The sequence below is a fragment of the Ochotona curzoniae genome, unplaced genomic scaffold (assembly GCF_017591425.1).
Source record: "Ochotona curzoniae isolate NIBS_2020 unplaced genomic scaffold, NIBS_Ocur_1.0 contig_1014, whole genome shotgun sequence".
NCBI classification, from domain to species: domain Eukaryota; kingdom Metazoa; phylum Chordata; class Mammalia; order Lagomorpha; family Ochotonidae; genus Ochotona; species Ochotona curzoniae.
This window is the reverse complement of record NW_024464920.1, coordinates 21,400,788-21,419,455: the sequence shown is the minus strand read 5'-3', so window position 1 is coordinate 21,419,455 and position 18,668 is coordinate 21,400,788. Positions and strand designations below refer to the sequence as shown.

Below are 18,668 nucleotides of genomic sequence, written 5' to 3'. Positions count from 1 at the left end.
AAACTGAGATAATGAGTAAGGCAGGCGCACTCTTTGTCCTTCAGGAGTTATGTTTTGCTGAGAGATAGGAAGAGGGAGAGATCAAAACAACCTTTTTTTATCTGCATTTTTCTCTTCCCCAACTCCTCATGTGCTAAAAGAAGAGAAACTGAAAAGTTTCAGAGTGTTCAATTTGCATGATTAAACTTTTTTTTTTCATTTTTGCTATAATGATTCTGGTGTTTTTCTACACTCCACACAAATTAGTTATATATGAAACAGACAAATGCTTGAGAGATTTTCCTTTCAGCTCCAGGCATGGGTTGTTACTGACCTAACATGTATGGTCCTTCATTTGTAGCAGGTGTTATAAAAACATCAGCCCTCCAGCGACTGCCTTGCACCTTCACCTTTGTCTACTAAGGATTTTGAGAAATTGACTAGAGATTCTGCCCTTTTCCCAATTCCTCTGCCTGGCCGCTGCTGTTTTGCTTGAACATTTGAAGTTTTGTTTGTTTTTTTTTTTTTCCATTCAGGAATGTTTAGGTACATCACAGACCAACACACAGCAATGGGCTCCCCTAAGCCTCACCCCTTCATCTCAGCCTACATGTGAACTCCAGAGCGAGGTCTTATCTGAGTCATCTCAAACTTCCATTCCTGCCCTCCCACGCGCCTTCCCCACTCATATCTGTCACACCTTCACTACATTGTTTTTTTTCCTTCCACAGGACTCTTGTCAACATGTAATTTTTTTGAGGGAATCTCAAGAAGTTTGGTACAAATAGAATATGTTGTTGCAAAAATAAGTTTAAAACCATGTGCATGTAGGATCCTCATGTATCAAAGGGTTCACAGATGTGTATTATGAAAAAAAGTTTTGAACCAAGTGATATGTAGATTTTTTTTCTTTCCATTTTTGCATGAACCATTTATGATTGTTCAAAATTTATCTCCTTTGGAAGACAGAGAGGGAGGGAGGGAGGAGAAAAGAAAGACGATGAGAGAGAGAGATTTCCCAAATGTCAGTTCACTGCTCAAATGCCTGCCCCAGCCAAGGCCTGGCCGGGCTGAGGAATCAAATCTCTCCTTTGGATAAGAGGAAGCCAACCAGCTCCCCACAGGGCACCGCACACAGACAGGCAGTTAGCCATGCAGGAACTGCAGTATAACATGCGGGAGTTCCCGGCAGCATGGGAACTGCTACACCAAACACCTGCCCCTGAATAAACTTTCTAAAGCACCCTTGGATATATTTTGCTTCTTTACAGGTTTTTTGTCTATTGCCCCATAAATCTGGAGTTCCCTCATAAAGGCAGGTGCGGTCTGCGTGTTCCCCGCTACATTCCTGGGGCCCCACGGTGCCTATTACAGGCATTCCACCAATATGGGTTGAGTAAATAAAAGAAAGCATGAACTAGCTCCTTTGTCCTCTCTGTCAAGAGTTTTGTGCCCATTCAGTGGTGTGCAACGGCCAAATCCTTTGCCAGCTCACAAGAGCCAATTGTTAAACATTCAGGGATTTTGCAAATCAGCTGTTAAACTGTCTGTGGCTTGAAGTCAGTTGTGGCTAGCATACTATGCCACAGACATCTGTAAATGCTACTCATCAGGACTTGTTTCCAAAGAGCAAGCCTAGCAGGATACCACTGTCTCCATCTCCTAAATCAAACTGTAAATACTGAGATACCGTGGCAAGAAAAATCTTGCCCTTAAGTTACCTAAAATGTTGCAATATAAGATGGGCATCTAGCCTACTGGTTTGAGATGTCAGTATTGCACTTTGAAATGCCTGGGTTCAATTCCTGGCCCCAACTCCTGATCTGACACCAGAAGCTAGTGGAGATGGTTCAAATAATTGTTTCTGTCACCCATATGGCCTGTTGGAAACACTTGATCCTTCTATTAGCTAAAAAGTGATCTACAAGATGTGACTGCAGTCTAACGTGCTGTTTGTTTTCTGTGGTTTAGATCCCTATGTGAAGATCCATCTCATGCAGAACGGCAAGAGGCTGAAGAAGAAAAAGACAACAATTAAGAAGAACACTCTTAACCCCTACTACAACGAGTCCTTCAGCTTTGAAGTACCTTTCGAACAAATCCAGGTAATGTCAAACCTAATTTTGTCTTCCTATTCAATTTCATTCCTTCAGACCACATAAATTATACACAGATCGTGCAAATGATCAGTACACAGGCCTTCCTTAGAACTGCCATCGTCTTTCCATGCCCATTTGATGCTTGACTGACCCCAAGAAGGACACGAAATGCACAGCACAGGATGTGCTGAATCATCAGCCAAAAACACCCGGTGCTCTGGGGGGACAGAAACAAAAGTCGGGAAAAGAAAACCAGTGGCTCTGCTCATTCAACAAGGGCACTGACAAAGGTTGAAAGGCCAGAAGAAACTGAGCTCTCACTGTGTAGTCACAGGCGAGTAAGGAATTCTCCTTATCACAGCTTTAGAGCCAAAAACAGAGAAGTATGAAAAATGTATCTTGAGGTTTTATTAACAATTGATTAACAGTAGAAAAGCCCAGCTAAATTGCATATTTAACTGTTGAAACCCAGCTATGTGCATCTGTGTTGGAGTGGATACGTATTTTTATAAAGATGATGCCTTAATTTGCTAAATAAGAATTGTAAGACATATTCTGTTACAAGGTTCTGCAGTTCCCTGGGGACCCTGGGGTGGCTGTCTTCCATCCCAGGGTACAGAGGCTTTGGGGAGGCTGGCTGTGGCTTCTCCCCTTATCTCTCCTCTTCCCCTGGATACAGGAAGGAAAAAAAATGGAAATAATGGTCTCACCCTCCTTCCTATAGCACTTGACCCTTATCACCCTAATTAACTGTAAAAATCATCAAAATAAAAATAATTATCAAAGGAAAAAAATTCTGTGGTTAACATGTTCAGAATATGACGCACAGATGGACATAATGACAGCGTGTGATCTCATTATTTATGGATTTTTTTAAAAAATTAATCTTCTCATTCATCTTCATAAAAAATTAAAACTGAAAGTTTATATCCAGTAACTATGAGCTATTTATTGCTAAATTTTAATGGGAATCAGAGTAAAATTGTATAAAGAAATGCTTTTTACATGCTATTTAATGAGTTGAGTGTACCTTTTCAAAGTTTTAGAATTTTCCTTAACTTAGAGAAATAGAATAACCAAAAAAAGAAAAGCAAGGAACCTTCTAACAGCCCAAAAAAAGCAAACAACATCTCTTATTTTTGTTATCTCATCTCTTATGAATACCTTTATTATTTGAAGAAAGCTCATAGCTAAATATATCCTATAGTTATTATGTGCCTAGATTCAAGTTAAGCACTTTATATACATAATTTCACTTAATCCTTATAATAACCATGTGAGAGAGAGAGAAAGAAAATGAGGCTTAGTTCTTGACATATAAAATAGGCCTGATAATAGAACCATGGCAACCTGAGAATCTGCATATAAGAGAAACTGGAACAGCACCAGCCCACAGAAGTTTAATAAGTGGTTCCCATCATTGCCATTTTCATAATGCTAATGTCATTTCTCTTTTCAATTAACAGTTTATTAGAAAAAAAATCTCAAAATAAGGTTAACTCGACATAAAAATTAGCACTGTTCAAGGCAATTCTTTGTGGTGAAGAAAACGTTTTACAATCTTCGCTCTCCAATGTGGTAGCTACAGGTGGCTAATGGGCACCTGTCACCAGTGTGACCAGGGAACCTGAGTTATCCTCAGTTTAAAATTCAATTCAAACTGCTTGTTGCAGAGTCGGGGAGGCAGTGTTGTGCCCATCAGGTTAATCTGCAACTTGCTACACTGGCATCCCAAATTAGAGTGCCTATTTCAGTCCCAGTGTCTGCACTCCCAATCTAGCCATGTGCTAAAGAGCCTGGGAGGCAACAGAAGACTCAAGTTGTTGAGGCCCTGGCCCCCACATGGGAGACACGGGTGGAACTCCAGTCTCTTGGCTTCAGCCTGAGACTGGCTTTGACCTAGCATAGCCCTGGCCACCACTGTGGCCAGTTGAGAAGTGAAGCAGCAAATGGGAGATTTCTCTCTTTCTCTCTCTGGTTAACTCTGACTTTCAAAAAATTTATTGTTTAAACTAATTTTCTATATGTCACCTGTTAGTAGCTACTGCATCATATAGGACAGTTTAAAATGACTAAAACTAACCAATATCCCCCACTATCTTCACATTGATGATTTTTGCTTGGTTTTAAAAATGCATTTTACTTATTTGAAAGGCAGAGTTACACAGAAAGAGGATACCAATGAGCTCTTGCATTCACTCTTTACTCCCTAAATAGTCTTACCAGCCAGGGCTGGGCCAGGCAGAAGCCAGGAACAAGGAACTTCTGAGTCTCCCGTGGGGGTACAGGGTCTTAAGCACTTGAGCCATCCACTGCTTTCCAGGTAAATTAGCAGGGAGTTAGATTAGAAATGAAGTAGCTGGGGCTTGAACCAGCACCTTTATGGGATGCTAGCATTAGCAGGCAGCTGATCAACCTACCATATGACATGGCCAGCCTCTGGTTCATGGTTTTTTTAAAGATTTTTTTATTATTATTATTATTTTTTTATTGGAAAGGCGGATATACAGAGAGGAGAGACAGAGAGGAAGATCTTCCATCCGATGATTCACTCCCCAAGTGAGTGCAACGGAGCCTCTTCCGGGTCTCCCACGCGGGTGCAGGGTCCCAAAGCTTTGGGCCGTCCTCTGCTGCTTTCCCGGGCCACAGGCAGGGAGCTAGAAGGGAAGCGGGGCTGCCGGGATTAGAACCGGCGCCCATATGGGATCCCGGGCGTGCAAGGCGAGGACCTTAACCACTGCGCCACTGCGCCGGGCCCTGGTTCATGGTTTTTATGTAACTTCCTCACATGTATTTTCACATGTGGCAATTTGGCATACTTACCTTCAACAGCTGTTGCATAGGTAAATGGCATTGCTGACAATGCCAACTTCCTGTTGATAATCACTGAATCAAAGAGTTTACTGCTTTGGATTTACTTGGAAAATTCTCAAGACATCAATTTTCTCCAACAACAACTGATTTTGTAATATGCGCCCACTGAACTCTTTTGAGTTCTAAAATTCTACTCCTCTGGAAATAACATTTCCTGAATAATTCCACAAAACAATACAGATTATGGTGTTGAGCCTTCTCTTTTGAGCTATAATTCTTATAGCTTGGAGGGGGTGCTTTTCAACAACAGATTGCAGAAAATGTGCATGTTTTGCGAGTGAAGCACATTAAAAACAAGGCACACGCTGGGTTTCTGGGGCAGCATTTTGGAAGAGATAGCATTTTGTCAAGACAGAGAAACCTGAGCTGGATATAGAGTGTTAGGCACAGAAATAATGAGCACTCCTTGCAGTGGATCCTCCCTCTGCTTCTGGAGTCAATTTGTTCCTTTTCCTCTATCATATTGTTATTTTTTTTCCACCATGCTTCTTTCCTAGTCTTTGCATATCTCTAGAGGAAATAGCTGAGTGTTTCACATGCAAGAAGAGGGGTGTAGGATTCCCATATGTGGAGCTGATATGAATATCTGCCCTTCAGTCTTTCTCATCTCTATGAAATAGACTATAAGAGCAGCAAAATATACTTTCCAACAAGGCAAGAAAAATTTTACCTCTCTGCTCTTTTTCCCCATAAAATATAAAAGTAAGCTATAAATGCAACTAGCATAATGAACCCACAGCCACCACCAGGATCTTTTGTCTTGAATGCTACTGATCAATTCATTTCTAAGTGGAATAACCAAAAGTCACCCCACATCCCAACACTCTTCTCTGTCTTTGTGCCCACCACTTCCCTCCCCCCTCCTTGCCTTGTGATGAAACCCTGATGAATTGAGGTTGGAAAAGTTCTGAGACATAACCTTGCTTCTGGTTCCAGATACCATCCAGTGGCTAGGTAATTCAACAACCAAGTCACTCCAAGACCACACAACGAAAGCTTGTGTCCTTTTCTGTCAAAGTGTTGCTTTCTGCATCCCTGGTTGCAGTTTGAAAAGTCCTTCTCTGTTCTCAAGCTGTAGATTAGTGATGTCTCTCAGGACTTTGGCACAATAAATCAATCCTCTGAGCCCACCGTCCACTGGAGGGTTATCACTCCACCGCACCTGCATCTGGCCCTGGCTCTCATAATTACATTTTCTGCTACATTTAACTCTGGTCACAAAATATTTTGCATTGTACTTTACTTTAAACTCTTAGTTTCTAGATGGGTGCCCTCATATGCTCTGAGGAAGCATTCGTCACTTAGAAAACAGAACTAAAATTTGCTTTGAAAAACTGTTTCTTTCTTTAGAAAAAAAAATGATTTTTATTCTAAAGGCAGAGTTACAGAGAGGAGAGAGACAGAGAGGTTTTCTATCCACTGGTTCACTCCCCAAAAGGCCAGAGCAGAGCTGAGCTGAAGCTAAGAACCAGGAGCTTCTTCAGGGTCTCCCATATGGGTGCAGGGTTCCAACCAGTTGAACCATCCTCTGCTGCTTTCCCAGGACATTAGCAGAGAGCTGGATCAGAAGTAGAATAGCTGGGCAGTGAACCAGTGCCAATGTGGGATCCCAGCACCACAAGGAGGAGGATTAGCCTGTTGAGTCACCGTATCACCCCAAAAACGTATCTTACATGTTATGATGATTTGGGTTTGCTTATATCAGTTCAGTCCATTTAAAATAGTCGGTTGTGGGGCCAGTGCTGTGGCACAGCATATTGTGCTATGGGCTGTGATGCCAGCATCCCATACGGGAGCCAGTTCATCTTGGTTGTTGTACTTCTGATCCAGCTCCTTGCTGGTGTGCTTGGGAAGGAAGTGGAGCACGGCCTCGGTTCTCTGTCCCCTGTACTCACATGGGAGAACTGGATGGAACCCTGGGCTCCACGCTTCAGTGTGGCCTAGCCTGGCCCTTATGTAGATTTTGGGTGTGAACCAGCAGAAGGAAGATCTATCTGTGTGTATATTTCCCTCTCTCAATCACTTGGCCTTCCGAATAGATAGATAAATCTTAAGAAAAAACCAAAATATCCCACATTGTTAATAAGTCCTCACAATCTGAGGGAATCATTGAGGTAAATCCTATGTGCTCTACAAGGTTATTTCCATTTAACATCAATGTCACATACGCAGCAATTAGTAAATGCTAATTGACAGACCACACGAATAAGAAAACAATATTTAGTTGCTACTTTCCAAATATTTTCAATATAGTGGCACACTTTCTCATTGTAAAGCTGTCTGGATTTCCATATTAATTTTCTGAAAAATACTTGTTGTTCCCCTGCTGAAATGGGAGTGCAGCATGTGGTTGCTTTGGGAAATGTAACCAAAAAGAGAATGAATGGCCTGAGCACTAATGCCAGACTGTTGCTGGTTAGCTCACCGCAATGAGTGCAGCTAAGGAGTATCAGAAGCTGGCCCAGGTGGTGTGGCCTGATGGTTTAGAGCATAAGCTCCAGAAACAAAACCACTCATTTCTTCTACTATCTCAGATGGGTTACGTAACATCTCTGAGTGCCAATCAGCCTTTCTTGTGTAACAACAATGTTGATAGGATCTACTGGGAAGACAGAACTAGTTCATATGCAAGACTTCAACTAATGCAAAGCACACAATAGGATAATGACAGTGACGATGGTGTGGTAGCAATGGATAAATTAAGGCTAGACTCAAGTTTTCTATTTTTGAAATATTTATTTGAAAGGCAGAGTTACACATAAAGAGAAGGAAAGAGAGACAGGTTCCATCTGCTTGTTCAGTCCACAAATGGCCACTATGGCCAGGGCTGGGACAGCCAGAGCCAGGATTCAAGAACTCTGTCTATATCTCCTGGCTGGGTGGCAGAGGTCCAAGCATTCGGGACATCTTCTACTGCTTTGCCAGATGTATTAGCAGAGAAATGAATTGAAAGTACAGTCTGGCAGCCTAACAGGTTAATCCTCTGCCTACAGTGCCAACACCTCATACGGATGCCAGTTAGAATTCAAACTGCTCCATTTTTTTTTTAAAGATTTATTTTTATTATTTTTTATTGGAAAGGCGGATATACAGAGAGGAGAGACAGAGAGGAAGATCTTCCATCTGAAGATTCACTCCCCAAGTGAGCCGCAACGGGCTGATACTATGCCGATCCGAAGCCAGGAGCCTCTTCTGGGTCTCCCACGCGGGTACAGGGTCCCAAAGCTTTGGGCTGTCCTCTGCTGCTTTCCCGGGCCACAGGCAGGGAGCTGGAAGGGAAGCGGGGCTGCTGGGATTAGAACCGGCGCCCATATGGGATCCCGGGCGTGCAAGGCGAGGACCTTAACCACTTGTGCCACCACGCCGGGCCCAAACTGCTCCATTTTTGATATAGCTCCCTGCTTGTGTCTGTGAAGGTTACAGAGGGTGGTCCGTGTCCTTGGGCTCCTGTACCCACAGAGGAGACACAAAAGAAGCTCTTGGCTCCCAGCTTCAGATTGGCCCAGTTCTGGCTGTTATAGCCATTTGGGAAGTAAACCAGTAGATGGAAGACCTCTTTCTGTGTCTCTCTCTCTGTAAAATCTGACTTTCAAATAAAAATAATTAAATCTTGAAATATAAGAAAAAGAAAGTGGAGCAACCAGGAATCAATATGGAATGCCAGCATTGCCACAGGTGGCAACCCTAGCTCCTGGATTCAAGTGTTGCTGTTCTAGTCATTTTTATCCTCGCTCTGGTGACTGAGGATCGACTCTCATCTCCAGTCCTTTTGATCTTAAGGAATTACTCTAACAGGGCTTTTTCTCTCGGTGTGGACGATTCATAGTTATTGTGTATCTTCTTTCAGAAAGTGCAAGTGGTGGTGACTGTTTTGGACTATGACAAGATTGGCAAGAACGATGCCATCGGCAAAGTGTTTGTGGGCTACAACAGCACCGGCGCGGAGCTGCGACACTGGTCAGACATGCTGGCCAACCCCAGGCGACCCATCGCCCAGTGGCACACCCTACAGGTGGAGGAGGAGGTGGATGCCATGCTGGCCGTCAAGAAGTAGAGGAAAGAAGCCTTTCTGCATTTGCCCACATAGTGCTCTTTAGCCAGTATCTGTAAATACCTCAGTAATAGGGGTCCTTTCATTTCCACAGCCATGCATTCCTAACACAATTCAGTGGTACTTCAATCCTGTTTTAATTTGCACAAATTTCAGTGTAGAGAGCCCCTAAACCCTTCATCATATCACCGCCCTCCAAATCTAATCTTCTTTTAAGCAATATGATGTGTAGATAGAGCATGATGGAAGTTATTTATTGTATCACACTGTTGTATATACCAGTATGCTAAAGATTCATTTCTAGTTTGTGTATTTGTATGTTGTAAGCGTTTCCTAATCTGTGTATATCTAGATGTTTTTAATAAGATGTTCTATTTTAAACTATGTATATTGACTGAGATATAGGAGAGCTGATAATATATTATATGGTAAATATAGTATCGTCTGCATTCCAGCAAAAATATCAACTTGTAAGGCACTAGTACAGTTAACAGGACATCTTAAAGGACAACTTAAATCCAAGCTTTCTATTGAGTCATCTGAGTACCAAGATCTGCTTATACCACATAACCGGGTGGATAAATCCAATTTTGTAGAATCTCTTCACAGGCAAAACAGCATGGTCTCAGCAGCAGCCTAGCTGAGCTCAAGGAAGCATAGCCACAAAGCAGAGTAGCATCTGTTTGTACCTGTCTTGTAAAGCTCAAACCCCAGCTTCACTCTGCCATTTGAGGAAGCCACTGGACAGGAGTCAGTGGGCTCGCATTGCTGCATCTATAGTGACACTCTACAGTGTTCAGTGTGTATGTGTGTGTGGGTGCATTTTTAGGGGGGAGTCGATGGATGGGGGTGGAGGGAAAGAAGCTAAAAAGAGAAGTCAGCATTTCTGAAATGTTGCCTATCATAAAGAAAAAAAAAAAGTAGCTCTCCATTATCACCTTTATACAAAATGTGCATCCTGTGAGTTCTGCTCCGGATTTCACTCCTATAATAATTCCAAAAAAATTTGCACATTAGACTTTGTAACAAAAATATTTTATTACGCAAAACCTGACTAGAAGGAATGCAGAATATTTTTAACACAGCAATCTGTGCTTATTACACAAAGCTACTTTGTGGTAAACAGACAGTATTGTAATCCCATCTAAAGATGAAAAAATAAATTTAGCCATAGTCCTGAATGCACTTCAATTAAGCCAAAACAGACAGCTAGTGGTCTTTTTTATATACTCTTTTTACTTACATATGTTTTAATTTGTCCTTTAACCAAGGTGAAACAAAACCAAGAACAAGTTCTAGCAAACTGAAGCAACCTCTTATGTATACTAGATGCTTGATTTAGGAGGCATTTTTCAATGTTTTCAATGTTATTCTGTAGTAAATGGCACTATTACAAAGCTACTAGTCATTCCATAAAGTCTTAAAGGACTGCTCTGTGTAACACTGTGACTGCCCTGTGTGCTTAGACACGTAGTTTCCTCAGTGGATAGCACTCAATTTATTCCTTAGTGATATTGTAACAATACTGCCATTCCCTCTACTGCACTGCCCAAGGTGTGTGTAGCACAAACAGTTCTCATTACAAAGGACCAATTTGCAACAGAAAAGCTATGCATAGGACAAGAAAGAGGCATAGAATGGGGTGGGACACACAGCATTTTGTCAAGCACTGTGCAATACTTCATATTTTTTTCATCCGCTATGGCACACAAACCCCTCCATGGAAGGGCAGCCTATTATCTTAGATGGCATTTAATCTTTTATCTCACTCTCTTCTGTGACCCACATGAACCTTCAAGTCACACAGAGGAGTGAGGCTCTGATGTCAAAGTTCATGTTCAAAAAGGCTAAAGCAAAATGGAGGGAAACCAAGCCTTGACCTCATATCTGGCCCTTAGAATATTATATCATGTTTATTTTTGGAAAATTCAAGAGAACTCAAAAAGGACTGACAGAAGGCTTTGAACGTGGGGTTGGCTGTTTCCCAACAAGACTAGAATTCTTGTCATTATTCTTTCTCATCAAAGAGGCAAGCCCTTTCACCTCTCAGCCCAGTCACAGCAAACTGTTTAGGACTGGGAGGACAGACACAAAAGATCAAAGAAAACCACCCCCTTCTGTCAATGACCCATACTCCTCAAAAGACAAAAACAACACACAGATAACAGAAAAAAGTCACAAGTCATAACTTGAGACAAAACATTCCGGTGAACAGGAAATTCAAATGTGACTCCAATACAAAGGACCAAACCCAACCAAAGAGGTAGAATTGACCGACTTTTGAAAATTCCTCAAATACTAGAAAATGACATTTAATGTCACTCTATCCAGCTTTAAGTTGTTTACAATGAAACAACCCTTTATTTAGAAGCAACACTTTAAAACAAGCAGGTTCATGCTGCCATCCATCATTTCTTGCATTACAGTACTACTAATGCATTCTCTTATAACACTGCCAGACATGGAACAATCACCATAGAACTAGCTGGTCACTAGTCAGTGACCAAACCTGCTTGATGACCAAGACGCATTCTCAGATAAGCCACTTGTACCTTCCTGACAAAGCTGTGTAAAGTATTAGATTCTGATGCTCTAGAGAGATCCTAGTTGCCTTTGTGTATATCTATTGCCTGCTTGAGTGTTTCTATGTGTGGATTTTCTCTGTATCTCGTAGCAATGTTGGGGTGTTTTCTGCCATATGGCTCGTGGCCCACGAGCCAACCCCTTTAGCTGTACTTTATGTTCAATTTTTGATGAAGTGGTTTCAATTTTGTTTCTCCTTGTGTAGTGAATTCCACAGTGATTTTCTGATTGTTGTTAAAAATTACTTAACATATTACATGGATATTCAATTAAAATGTTTTATTTCCTGTTGATGTTGCTGCCTTTCAGCCCTTTTCTTTGTTGGCTCAGGAGTGACCTGTTGATTTGGGGGTGGGGTGGAGACTGTTGCATGTAGTGATACTTACATAAAACTTGTTCCCGATACCAGACCCTGAGTCACATTTCTGGACCCAGAGTGGCTGCAGAGAAAACAAAGCCTGGAACGGAGTCTGTGGTCACTCCCGTCCAGTGTGCCTGGTCACAGACAGCTGTGTGTTTCGCTGTTTCTGTTTGTGATCAGTTCATCTGGCGTCACTGGAGGCCTTCTGCAATGCCCAAATGATGGCTTCTAGAATCTCACAGCTTTCCAGAATGGGCCCAAAGATGAGAAAGGTTTAGCTCCATGGCTACTGCAATTGCTGGGAGGAACAGCTAAGCATCCTTCCTCCATTAAATTCAGCATATCAGACACCTGCTTTCTACTGTGATTTTACTGGATTCTGGAGTCCACGGGCTCTATCTGATCACACTTAGCATCCCAATGCACGATGGTGTGTACTTAAAAATAAGGGTTGGTGTAAGCATTTTACACAACTGTCAAACTGCTCGTTGGGATGCCCACATCCTATATTACAGTGCCTGGGTTCAAGTTCTCGCTCCACCCTCCCTTCCAGCTTCCTACCAAGGTCCACTCTAGGAGGCAGCAGGAGACTGCCACTTATCAGGGAGATCTGGGCTGAGTTCCTGGTTCTCAGCTTCCATCTGCCCCCGGACAGATTACTGGCAGCATTTGGGGGTGTAAACCAGTTAATAGGAGTTAAGCTGCCACTCTACCTTCCAGATAGATAGCTTAATTAGTAGTATGTGGGAGCTTGGGACTTAGAGAACTTCCACTCCACCAACCCCAGTTCACCTACAGTGTCACTTCGCTGCTCCTTCAGCATGCAGACACTCATTCTGCAGCTGCTGGAAGCATTGTCTTGTTGCTGGGGAACCACCGTGTCCCCTCTGCTCTCTGCTGAAGGAAGCCACCTCACCCAAGTTCACCCCTACTCCCTGCAGGCACCCCACACCCAATGGCTCCCCCAGGATCTCTATGAAATGCTGGTGTGGACTCAAGTTTCCACAAGTTCGTTGGGATGCTTTTATAATTGCCTTGCAATTTGGATTCTCCTTTTGCTCATTTCCTCTTACTCCCCCTTCCCAAGAGCACACCCCCAACAAAGCCCCTTCATAAACAATGGGATTTCAAATCCTGTGCAGAGAAAAAGTGAATGAAAAGATATTTACCTTGGGGCAAAGTATTTTGAAATATTTTTTCATATAACACATTTTCTAAGAACTTTATAAATACCCCTAGTTGAGCTCCTGGCTCAGAACCTGTATCCAGGTCATTTCAGAGGAATATTCAGGAGAGTTTTTTACAAATCATGAGTACTGCAGCGCAAGGATTCAGGCCCTCTAAGTGAGGCCCACATGACACACTGGAATGTGTGGTTCAAGTCCTGGCGACACTCCTGCTCCAGCTTCTTGCTAATGCAGACCCTTGAAGCAGTGGGTAATACTCAAGTAGTTGGTTCATGCCTCCCACATGGGAGACCTGGAAGGCACTGTGGGCTCTTGCAAACATATAGGGAGCAAGAACTACACATGGAAGAACTCTTTCTCTCTGCTTTGCCCAACAAGTAAATAAACAAAAAGTACTGAACATACTGGTGGAAGTGACCCAAACTGGGGTGTGGCTGAGACTCCTAAAACATGTGTCCTGTTTGACAAGTCTAATGATAATAGTCTTTGATGCTGGCTATATTATAGTCTTCAATCTGCTCTGCTAGTCGCTGCCAAGTGACGATTGTGACAAAGCCAAAGCAGTTTAGACAGCCAGAGAAAGAGCACTTCGTGACGGTAAACGATGAAAAAGCAGCTGACAAAGAGTTCTAAATGTAAGTTTAGAAAAAGAGAAGCTTGTCATCCAAGAACTGATAACCAAAAACCCATCTATATTTAAAACACAATCAGTTTTCAACAGTGAGGAATTTGTTTAACACACTCTTAACATTAGGCCGAAAACTAAGGAATATTTCTCAGTGAATGATCAAAAACTACCTCATCCTCTTTTCAATGTCTGCTGTCCCAAAAGGTTTATAAATCTAAGATCCATGCAAGTTCACTCAGGAAACTCACTATTGGTATTAGGAGGCAGAAAAACAAAACCACTTCTGGCATTTTTCGAAGAGGGAATTTAATATGGGAAATGGCCACAGAGGGAGAGCTGGGAGAGCAAAACAGACACCATGCAGTGACAAAGTAGACACCATCCTAAAGTCAGGAGAAGCAAGTGGAATATTAAAGGAACCTAGGACTGCACAGAAGGGAGTTATAACCTCAACAAAGGTAGTGCAGGGATCCCCTGGAGTTCAAACCACCAAAGACACCCAGAAGGGCTCCCTCTTGGAGGTGCCTGAATTGTGAAAAGACAGGCTGTTCACTACTGCCCAAGGAAGGCTAACAGACACTGGGAGCAGGATACAAGTCCCACCTCATCCCTTCTACCTTCCCCAGTGCCACCAGTTGGCAGAGCCCCATCAGCTGGTGTCAAGCACTCCCAGGGAGAACAGGCTGCAAGAATTGAGACTCCACTGCATGGACACAGCGGAGCCCAGGGAGGTGGCAAAGAAGGCTGAGCATTGCGGATGAGCAACACACAGCTGCACACACACCGACCCTGCCTTCTGCCTCTGAGGAGTCCAATGTTCCCAGCAGAGCCATACGAATCACTCCCCCCATCCCTGCTCACCTGATGATCGGGGCAGCAAACTCGCTTCTATATTCTGCTCATCTAGAGCATTTACTGGTTTGAAATTCCAGGCATGATTGCAGCTACCCTCTCCCCACAACGCATCTTTATTATACATGCATGGGACTCTTTGATGTTTTGCAACTGATTTAAGCTGCACATAAGTCCTTACTGTAAAACAGTCAGACAGTGACTTTGGAATACAAAAGGAGAAAAAAAAAAGAGGAGGAAAATAAAAATGAGAAATAGGCTAGTACCAATCGTCCATAGAAATTTTCCAAAGCACACAGAGGAATAATCATGCGGAAGAAACCATCAAAAGAGACCCACCACACACACGCCACGCAGGCCTGCTGATGATTTCTGAGATTGAAGGTCTGAGGCCCAAAGTGACCTGCATGTTCAAATCTGCATTCCGGACATCCATATTTCTTCATTCTCACTCCCTGACCGAAGCCCAGCCCGAGTTCTCACTGTCCTCAGTCTCCTGTGACAGTCACTATCCTGCAGCCCAGCCTTTCCTTGTGCCAGACGGCCTCGCCCCTGCCAGGGCACACACATGGCTCAAAGCAGCTTAAACTGCACCAGCCAGCCCTCACCACCTTTCCCCTGGGTTGCTCATCTCTGCTACCTGCTAACTTTCTCCAGGTTGGAAGCACAAGCAAGGGGTTAACACCCTTTGGGAGGTAAGCTGAGTTGCAAGCTCGAACAAATCCACTTTTAGCTAGGTTAAGGGAAGGCAGTGAGACAGAAAGGGATCACTGGCTCTCCTAAGCAAGGGTTAGTAGCATTCAGGAACAGCTGGATCCAGGACCTCAGGTCATGTCGTCATTCTCTCTCTCCACTCTATCCCGAAACTCCCATCTCCGCGCCTTCACTCATGCCATCCCCTCTGCCTGCAGCCTCCTAACAGAATCTCACAGGTTTCTGAGTGAAGTGGGAAGGAGGGAAGGTGCCAGATGCAGCCATCTGGGGAGGAGAGACCTGAGTTTTCTCCCCCAAGGCTCTGCACTGCTGCTCTCCGGGTGAAGAGCTGCCGACATCCTCAGGCCTCGTTTGTTACCGCTAGGATCTTCCAGCCCATGCCAATTTCATTCTGTTCCCAAACGTCTCGGCTGCTGAGGCAAAGAACGCTACTCTTTACAGCAACCCGTGTCTAAAAGAGTCCCTACTGTCCTTGAGCAGATGGAGGGGCTGGTTTGAATTTGGGAGAAAACGAACGCATTTCAAAATATATCAGCAACGCCGCCTCCAGAAACCGTGAGACACTCGAATGATTTAAAGAAGGAATTGAGGCTAGAGCCTCGACTAATTTCCAATCGATGTCAAGGCACCTTTATTGTTTTATATTTGCCTGAAAAATATGCACTGCTGGGTTTCCAGCAGTCCGGACTCAGGCCTAGGTGACTCAAATTATGCAGATGTGCAACAATAATTTATGGGCCAGGCGACTCATTAACTACAGGAGGATGGTTGCATCTGACAGTGGGGAGCACAGCCCTAGAGGCCGCCTCAAGGCCTCCTTCCGCCCATAGATGTCACGTGGCTTCAGACCCAGGCCTGGATTACCCCGAAGCTAATTCTCCTGCTTCTCAGGGAGTTTTTGAGCAAGAGTGTACCCTGTGACCCTAGTTAATCAGCACTTACTCCAAGCGCCAACTCCTCAGTTGCGAGTCTAGGAAGCTCTTAGCAGGCTCCCCTGGACTGTTGAGGACATAACTGTCCCCTCTCCCCAGGTTCACACACAGACATGCTAACACCTGGTACTATCAGGGGTGCCTCCTGCCTGGGTTCAGGGCCTTGTCTCCAACTCCAGAGGAATCCAAGGATGACAGGTAGGCAATGGTTAGTAGAAGAGCAAGAGTCACTGACATGGAAGGAATGCTGGAAAGTGAGAGAGAGCGAGAGAGCGAGTGAGCTGCACCCACCACGGCTGGGGCTGTCATCTTTATGATCTGGGGACACAGCACATAGCAGAGTCTGGGGCAAGGCTTAATTGAACAACAAAAGGGATTGGAGTCGAATCAAACTTGATAACCTCCCATCTCCTTGCCCCTTTTCAGAAAGCTCAAGTGCATGGGAGTAGGACAGTCATGTTCTACTGACCTAATGAATGAATTCACCACAGGGACACAGCTGGCAGACACAGCAGTTATCCCAGAGCTGGTTCTAAGCAGGACACTCCAGGAGCTTGGTTTCCTGTGCACTGAATGGGGTACAGTGTGGGATGCTACAGGGGGGTGCAGACAGGCCTCAGCTCCCCTTTGTCTACATCAGTACCTCAAAAAGAACCTATATTTGAACATTGGCTAAAGATGTGACTGTACTAAAATGAGACCATTAGAACGTCTCCTAATCCAATCTACCTGCTGTCTTTGTGAGGACAAAGGTGGGCATGTAGAGAAGCATCAAGAACGTCCACATACAGAGGGACAACAGGGTATCGAAGCATCTAAAAGGCAGCCACGTGCCAGACCAGGGCAGAGGGCTCAGGAAATGCATGAGTCAGCCCATTCATCTCAGCCTCCAGAACTGCGGGAGGAGATGTAGTTAGCCACCAAGCCTGTGGAGTTACAGCCTCCTTAGCTGACACATGCAGATCTTGACAGAGCTCTAAACGCTTCCACCAATGGAAGCAGCACTCCTAGGACAGACCAGATCTCTACGGCGCTCTCCAATCAGAAGGCATCTTCCCTTCCCACAACTGGCCCCAACACTGATCTGCCCCAACACTTCTCTCAGCTGTCCTCTTAGCACCCAGGTCAAGTCACACACACCCAGGCCTCTACTGGGATCCCTGTCACACTGTGCACCTTCCCCTTGTGTAAGAGGCGTACTGTATCAGCATTGTCCAACAGAGTGAGTGTATGTGTGTGTGCACTTCAAAAGGTTTGTGGAGGGGCAGGCATTTGGCACAGCAGTTAAGACACTGGGTAAAACACCTGAGTCTCACATTGGACAGCCTAGGTTCAATTGTAGCACTGGTTCCTTACATTAACTTGCTCCCAGCACACCCCTAGGATGCAGCAGCAATGATTCAAACAGCTGGTCCCTCCAGCCAAATGGGAGATCTGAAATGACTCCTGACTCCTAGCTTCAGCTGTAGCCTAGCTCTGGCCCACCTCCTGTATTTGAAGAATGTCTCTCTCTCTCTCATTCTGTTCCTCTGCTTTTCTCACAGAAGTAATTTGTGGGAAAATGGTTACAAGGTTAAGTTTTTTTTTTCATACAAAATTTAAAATCCATGTAGAGAAGGAAGCCTTGAAAAGTTCATAGATAATTCATCTGATGAGAAAATTTTGCATGCATTTCAATTTCGTAATGCCAAAATAAATTTATCTTTGAGTTCCATTTTCCATGAACTTCTCGAAATGTACATTTTACGTGGATTTTATAGCTCTACATGTTATTTAGATAGAGATTTTCACGAAGAGATGTTTTAAGGAACTGGATCATATGAGAGCAGAGATTTGACTTGTTTCAAACCAGGCGTGAGCTGGCGGCTGCAGACTCAGGCAGGACCTGCATCCCAGTCCCATGCCCCTGCCTCTGCTGAGGGGACTGCTCCAAGGGGGTCCAGTTTATATTCAGGGCTTATTTTTTTTAAACATTTATTTGTTGATTTTGTCAGATGAGATAAAAAAGAAGAGCAAGGGATATCACTAATCCTACTGGTTCACCTGCTGAAGTGCTACAATGGCCAGTGCCGGACCAGGCTGAAGCCAGGAGCCTGGAACTCCCTTCTGGTCACTTACAGAGGTGACCGCCTTCTGCTGCTTTCCCAGCTGCATTCGTGGGAAGCTGAATCAGAAGCGGAGCTGCTGGAAATCAAACCACTGCTCTTACAGGATATAAGAACTGCAGGCAGTGGCCTAAGGCACTTTGCCCCAACACCAGCCCCAGATTCAGGGCTTGAAATGATTGGATGAGGTGCAACCACATTAAGCAAGCAAATCTGCCTTAATCTCTTCTAAAAATACAGTCACATACAAAGTTTCCCATCAAGAGGAGTAATGAGTTTTTATTGCACAACAGGGTGACTATA

At 44.0% G+C, this 18,668-nt stretch overlaps 1 protein-coding gene across 1 annotated transcript in view; it reads left to right on the top strand.

Moving 5' to 3' along the window:
* SYT1 (synaptotagmin 1) overlaps positions 1-11,874 on the top strand; it is a 399,219-nt gene extending 387,345 nt beyond the window's left edge. Inside the window, exons 14-15 of the mRNA XM_040981245.1 lie at positions 1,951-2,084; positions 8,800-11,874. Coding sequence (XP_040837179.1) covers positions 1,951-2,084; positions 8,800-9,006 — 341 coding nt within the window. The 3' untranslated portion in view covers positions 9,007-11,874. The remainder of the gene's footprint in view (positions 1-1,950; positions 2,085-8,799) is intronic.
* Positions 11,875-18,668: the final 6,794 nt, after the last annotated feature.